Genomic DNA, 7645 nt, shown 5'->3' with positions numbered 1-7645 from the left:
TTACCGAAAGGTAAGTAAATATTATGTCAATGTTCTAATCCTAACAAGACCTTTATTCGTATTAGGTCACTTTTGTACTAAAATGCAGTTTTTGAATTGTGACTTAAATCATATTAAGTCATTTTTGTATTATCAACTATTCTAAAGGTAACGACATATTTCTCGTTATGCCTGTACTTTATTAACCCTAGAGACATAACCTTCTTAATGCTCCCTTTAAACATAACCATTCATCATATTGATGAACATTTTTTAAAGTATGAAATTTTTACTTAAAACGTTATAATTTAAAACTGTTTACTACATAATTTTTTAGGGATAAGGGTCTTATTTATAATTAAAACATAATAATTAAAAAAAAGGAAATCTTTATTTACTTTTATTATAATAACGTAAGGCACTAGTTTTAAGGAGATCGTAGTTGATAAGGTACGTAAAAATTAAAATTAAAAAAAAAATAACAAAATATAGCTTTTTTTTCTTTGGCCAAAATAAACTTAGGGTATAACTCTACACTTAAAAAATACAAAAGCTAATTATTCACAGCGCAATTCACACAGAATTCAGCCTTATGTTCACCACAAATTCTCATACATGACACGTACCTAGTACCAGAATACTCAGGGTTAAACAGTTCTTCAAGGGAGAGGTGGTTGTCTTTCAGAGCTGCTGTTAGCACTAAAATACCTACAAGTGCTCTAAGCTCCTCTTTGCAAGTATCTTTGAAAGTAGATGTGACTTGTTCATACGTTTGTATTTTTATAGCGATTTCAAAGTTGGTCCATTTCAATATTTCTTCAAATATCTGATCGGTCATGAACTGATCAAATAATAATAAAGGATCTACCATTCTTCTTACACCACGAGATGGCCCTCTTGCTACATGGACGATATTTATCGCAGTTGTCCTTCCTGATGTACGACCTTTACTTGTGGCCCAAACGTGACGATTGCGACTACGAATGGTACTTTGTGGTAAGGTCAAAATACATGAAGAAGTACCTGAAGTCTCTTCCAATAAATCAGGAGGTGATTGAGAGTCGGTCTCGTGGTCCCGTGAGTGAGATGGTGATGAACCGTGACGGATTTGCTGACTGTCCTCTTGGTCAGAGGGTTCATATTGCTGATCGCTTTCCACGTCGTCCACCTTCATAAAGTCTTCATTTTCACCATCCGAAGAAGCCGGCAGCGAGTTGGTGTCATCCTCTTCCAACAATAATCGCGCAATTGTGTCATCACTCAGTGCACGTCGAGACTCCATGTCAAAAATCTGCAAGCAAATATTTCAAACCGTCACCAAAACTAACACAAACCATAACCATTCATCGAAACGATGAACAGATGCTCAATAAATCAAAAAACAAAATACTTACGCGCTGAACACCGGTGTCGCCTGCAACAGCGCGGTGCACACTTAGTTGACAAGAACAGGCAAGTTTATACGCGCACGCGTTAGAAAGAGATGGCGTATTTAGTACCGCGTATTCATCAGATGGACGAAGGTTATGTTTCTAGGGTTAAATGCTTTCTTTGTTTAAGTGTATTATGTATAAATAGGCCGTTTTAATAATATTTTGATAAGTTAATTTTATGGCGTATTAAAGTTTATGTCATTGTTTCAATAATAATTTGTTTAAATATTTATGTTTAGGTCATTATTATGAAGAGATTAAAGATGATTTTATATTACAAATGGTTCAAGAAAATGAAAAAGAAAACGAAAAATTCATACCCAAAAAGTTATCATGAAATACAAGAGTTTCCTCGCTGAGTGATCATCATCATCTGAGGCTCTACAGCTGCTAGTGGGCCTTGGCCTGGTCCAGTATTTTCTTCCAGATCTCTCGGTCCTTTGTCTGAGTTCTCCAGATTTTCACAGCAATCATTAGATGCCATCCAACCATCGGAGCTTCGGCCCATCTGGTTTTCCATAGAGAAGACGCAGAGGTGCCTTCTTGTCGTCCATACGTGCCTCGTATCCGGCCCAGCGTAAACGGCCTAGTTTTATGGTCTATAAGACATTCGGCTCCTCGTACATTTCATAAAGCTCATGGTTATACCGCGTTCTCCAATGTCTATTTTCCAGCACAGCACCGAAAATCCGTCTGAGGATTTTTCGCTAGAACACCAGCAGGCAATCCTCATTTTTTTGCTCAGGACCCAACTTTCGGACCCGTATGTTAGTACTGGTCTTAGTAGGGTCTTTTATAGCAGTACCTTTATGTTTCGGCATAGCAGTTTCGATCAAAAATATCTTAGAAGGCCGAATCAGCCATAATTCGTTTAAATATTTCTGCAGATATTTCGTTCTGGTTTGTTATTAATTATGCCAGGTACACAAAGTCACGTACAGCCACGAACTTGACTTGTAGACCGAGCTTTTGGGCAGTTTGGTCTATAGTAATATATGCGTTAACAGCAGTAGAGGATCACTGCTGGTAGCGTCCTCCCGATCCAGGTCTATATCATCCGCGTATCTCAGTATTTGTATCTATTCGAAAAATAAAGTGCCCGATGTCTCAATTTCTGGAATCTCGGATGCATTTTTCTAAGGCTATGTTAATCAGAAGGCTGGAGAGCGCATCACCCTGCCTAAGGCCTTCCATTGCCCTAAAAGGTTGCAAGATACTGAATGGATCCGAACGACGCTTTTTTATTTTTTTAACGTCATTGCTGTAAGTGACGACACCAATTGTGGTGGAATGCCGATCTCAGTCAACGCTTGGTACAGGAAATTTCGGTGAACATTGTCGTATGCAGCCTTAAAATTCACGAAAATAATATGGTGTGTTATGACATTGAACTCAAGTGTTTTAAAATCTGATCAGTAGTCGAACGGTTAGGGCCCCAAGCGTACTGGTAGTCGCCTAGTTTGTCTTCTGTGTATGGAGATATTCTATTGAAAAGGACATAGGCGAAGATTTTATATGCCGTGTTTAAAAGAGATATACCGTGATAATTCTGGCAATCAAATATGTCACCTTTCTTGTGCTGTACACACCGCTGTAATATATACCCTATGTTACTGCGATGTTCCACTCATCGGGCGTATTAGATTATATTAGAAAAACTTAACTATAATTATTTTTCTTATGTCATTGTTGTGGCAACCCTGTACTTAGTCTGTGGTTCATGTACCTATGCAATGTGTAAGGCAATGTGCTTTTAGAAAGAATAAAGAAAAGTTAACAGGGCGTCGTTTCAGACTACTACACCTGGACTATCAGCTCATAAAATTTCTCCTTAAAGCTAGTTTCAGCATATTTAAGCAATTCCACAGAGATGTAATCAGTTCCTGGTGGCTTATGATTTTTGAGTTTCCTAATGGCCAATCTAACTTCGTCTATTTGTAGGCAGTGAGATATCTGGGATGTTAGTATAATTTTGTATGGCAGAAGGTGTTTCAGCAGTTTCTGTGCTATTTAGCAGTTCTTGGAAGTACTAATTCCATCTTTTAATAATATCGTTCTTACTATTTAGTAGCTCACTATCTTTACTTTTACAAGCTGAGGTTCTAGGTTTGAAATCTTTCCTACCTCTATTAGTTTGGCTGTAAAAGTTTCTCGAGTCCTTCGTTGAGAAACTTTTAGCAATCTCTTCAAGTTAGTTGACATCAACACATTTCTTCTTCTTTCTCTTGTGTAGTTATTTTTTTTCCTTCGTCGCGCTTTATGCTCTCTCTCGTCTGCAAGTGTAAGTCTGCTGTAACGATAGGTATGCTTCATTCTTTTCGTTAGTAACCTTTTGGCATTCGGCCACTTGTTTCTGCATCGTATCTCATTACCTAGATTTTCACTCGCAGCTGTTAGTAGAATTTTACTTAGTACTTCCCAGGATCTTACTTGCGTTTTGTTCGCTATTTATCTATCTGCTCTGAGCCAAAATTTTTAGATAAACTTTCACTTTAAGAGGTGCGAAATAAATCTACACTACATAGTATAAAACAAAGTCGCTTTTTCTGTTCCTATGTCCCTTTGTATGCTTAAATCTTTAAAACTACGGAACGGATTTTGATGCGGTTTTTTTTAATTCATAGAGTGATTAAATAGGAAGGTTTTAGTGTATAATTTATTAGGTTTGAAACAAAGTAGGCGAAGCCGCGGGCGGTAAGCTAGTAGGGGAGACCGGGTACAAAAGTAACACTTTGTACTTGTACCTTGATTTCTGACTGGGTGTAACTGTTATCACTAAATTAATATAACCATGTATAAATTTAGTTTATATTCTTTACACTAGCAACTCAATTTATTATATTATTTAGTGTTTTATATTAATAAATTAAATTAAAAAAAAAATCGTAAGTTGTTACTTTCGACCCCGTAAGCAGGTCGAAAGTAACACGTCGTGGGTCGAAAGTAACAAGACAAAGGGGTTGGTAATTAATACAATATTATGATGGTAAATCAACAAATTATTTGTTTAAAGACTTTGTATTAATAACACATATCAACTTTTGTATTTTAAATATAATACTTACAAATATAATAAAAAATATTCGAAGTTCAAGTAATGAGATTAATTAAGGGAATCATTCTTTTTATAATTAAAAATTCTGCATCCTGCATCCATCCACTAGCATTCCCAGCTCCAGAACAACCAACAAGACCCTCGGCAATACGAAAAAAGCGGAATGTGTTCTCCTAGAGCATTAATGGCAACAGCAACAGTTAGTAATTTTCCAGGCTCTGCTAAGGTTATGGCACCTACTTGTTTAACCCCTTTTTAATCTACAATTTTGCTAGGTTTTTGGACAGTGGTCACCCCTGTCTCGTCCATATTCCAAATATCTTTTGACTCAAATTGGTACCTTTCCCAATACCTCAGCAAGGTTATCAAAAAAATTATTCACATTATGCTAGTCGATGGAGATAACTGAAAAAAAACTGCAGAGCACTCGATTAAATAGTCGCGTAGATTACTTTACTTGTATTAGTAAATCTCGATCGACGCAAGGTAGCTGCACTAGTATTACCGGCTTTTATTTTTTTTATAAATCTATATAATGTTACATGGCAAATATTATTATATTTTTGCAAGGCCTCTAATTGTTGCACCATCTTTCAAAATGGTGCAACAATTAGAGGCCGTGTCGGTAATTCCTCGATCAGTAGTTCTAATGCGTTGTCGCGGCATTCTGTTGAAGTAAAGATGTACATAAAAATATACATAATCATAATGGGACAAAAATATCATGTTACTTTTGTACCCATAGGGCTATGTTACTTTTGTACCCGTCTATATTTTTGCCAAGACGTGCAACAAAACTTTAAAACGGAACGTGCTACATAAATATGATTATGAGCAATGTACAATTACTCTAATCAAGAATTGATATGCAAACATTCAGATTTCTATCATCCTTTTAAGACTACGTAAACGTTTAATAAAAAAATGTCGAAAATCTTACTTTTGATTCGTGAAAACACGTAGCGTCCTGTCACACAGCCTAACAGCGCGTTGCGCACGCGGCGAATGAATACAATTAAGGGGGACGTTCTCGGCTATCGCCTGACAGAGGCTAAGCGGTGTTCGCCCATTGGATAAATCTAGAGAGCATTTGTTACTTTCGACCCACCGTTACTTTTGTACCCGGTCTCCCCTAATATTATAAAGAGGAAAGGTTTGTATGTATGTATGGTTTTCACGCATAAACTACTGAACCGATTTTGATGAAATTTGGCACAGATAATCTTTAGACATTGAGAAAGAACATAGACTACCTTTTATTGTGAAATATGTACCACGGGCGGAGCCGGGGCGGACCGCTAGTTCCTAACTAAAACTGCACTTTTGTATTACTTTTTTTAATTAATTATACTGAAGTATAATTTTTTGTTGATTAATAATACCAATATTAGAGTTGATTGCCCATAGGTATTAAGTAAATAGTAAAAATGAGTCTTGAAACAAACAATAAATATAATTTCTTAGTTAACATTTGGTTTCATTAGACTACTTCCCATTAATATTTTAATACTAAGTTGACATAATTCAGGTTACGTCCAAATGCATGCATAGAACAAAAATACTAAAGTGACTCATTCCCAAACTAGTCAAAGATGAGTTACAAGTTTTCAGTACTAAAGTGACGCAATATCTAATGGTAATTTTTAAAAAAAGATAAAAAATATTTAAATTTAATTTAATTTATTTTTTATGGATTGTATGGGTGGATAATATCCTCTAAAATGATATCAGACTTTAATATCTTATATAACTTTGCATTCGAACAAATTATGACATGATTTGTAAATAGTTCTGTAAATTACGAACACTTTTTTGATGATTCCCAAAAAACACGAATTTCGTATTAGGTCACTTTCGTTCTCAGCGTGCGAATTATGATGTTAGACTATATTTTTACATATGAACACATGTTGTAACAACCCCAGAAATATACTTTTTTCGTGTTTTTTTGTAGTTGTGGCCTTATGAACGAGTACTTCATGGAATAACTCAATGTATTCACATAATTTTTTTTTTACTCTTTGCAATATAACGACTTATGCCCTTATGCACTATGTTCATAATCGCACAACACGACTTATATTATTGCCAGTTTTGGTTTTATAGAAATGATGTGACTTATTATGCTTGAAATTTGTGTACTTTATGACTCAATTGAGGCTTTTTAGTGGAAAAACTATGCACGTAGCTTGAAAAACGAATGAAATCAACGGGTTTTTTTTATCGTTATTAGATAATAAAAACAAAACATCATTTAGGCAATTTTGCGAAACGCGGGGCCTAATATTGTAGTGTGAACATATTCATACTAATATTATAAATGCGAAAGTAACTCTGTCTGTCTGTCTGTTACTCAATCACGTCTAAACTACTGAACCAATTTGCATGACATTTGGTATGGAGATATTTTGATACCCGAGAAAGGACATAGGCTACTTTTTATTGCGAAATATGTACCACGGGCGAAGCCGGGGCGGACCTCTAGTTATAGAATAATATCTAATGTTAATACGTAGCTGCTTTGACAAATATAATCTTTTTGTTCATCTTAAATTTTTGTGAATTATGTTCGTCAAAACTTTACGGAAGTTTTAGCGAATAATAAATATAAAGCGAATTCATACAGACCATTAACATAGCACAATAATTAGTTTACTTTCCTTTTTTCAATATAATTTTGCGTAGATATTAGGTAAGATCGAGCTGAGTGAATGAAATGATACGTCCAGGGTACTTTTTTCAAGTTTTGTGGTGTATTAGTTTCTAGATTAGTCAAGACTAATAAGGCGTGTGAATGTGTGCGTTTCGAGTCACGGGATCGTCCATTTGTTTTATTCAAGGTCGAACGCGGAGGGGGGAGGGGGGGGGGAAGTTGGTTAAGTAGTAGTTAGTAGTCGGAAGAATGTCACGAATTGTCAATAGAGGGGTTACCATGTTTTATAGGAGTATTATTTCCAATGTGGGCAAGTGATGGCGCTCGACTACTAATACAGGGTTAATGAAAATTAGCGCATAACCTCTTGTAGGCATCCTAACAGTATTTGTTCTACCTCTAATTTTCATTACCTAACCCTGTAGAGCGCTGTCATTTCCACACTGGATAAAATACTGCATTAAACATTATGGGGCGGGGCAGGTGCTAGGGGGGAAGAAATGAGATCACGTGTATTTTTAAATA

The 7645-nt window shown here is 35.8% G+C and overlaps 1 protein-coding gene across 1 annotated transcript; it reads right to left on the bottom strand.

The window, feature by feature from the left end:
* Window positions 1–322: 322 nt before the first annotated feature.
* On the bottom strand, window positions 323–1516 carry LOC149895209 (uncharacterized). The gene is made up of 2 exons (XM_090119298.1): window positions 1374–1516; window positions 323–1270 (listed from the first exon to the last, which is right to left on the bottom strand). Exon 2 carries the CDS (start codon window positions 1259–1261, stop codon window positions 533–535), a length of 729 nt encoding a protein of 242 aa, XP_089975424.1. The 5' UTR covers window positions 1262–1270; window positions 1374–1516; the 3' UTR covers window positions 323–532.
* Between the last annotated feature and the right edge of the window lie 6129 nt (window positions 1517–7645).

The sequence above is a fragment of the Colias eurytheme genome, chromosome 32, assembly GCF_061535395.1.
Source record: "Colias eurytheme isolate Ceu_HAF_F1 chromosome 32, ilColEury1 Martin Lab GWU primary, whole genome shotgun sequence".
NCBI classification, from domain to species: Eukaryota; Metazoa; Arthropoda; class Insecta; order Lepidoptera; family Pieridae; genus Colias; species Colias eurytheme.
Note: the sequence above shows the minus strand (reverse complement) of the source record. Positions and strands in the feature narration are given on the sequence as shown.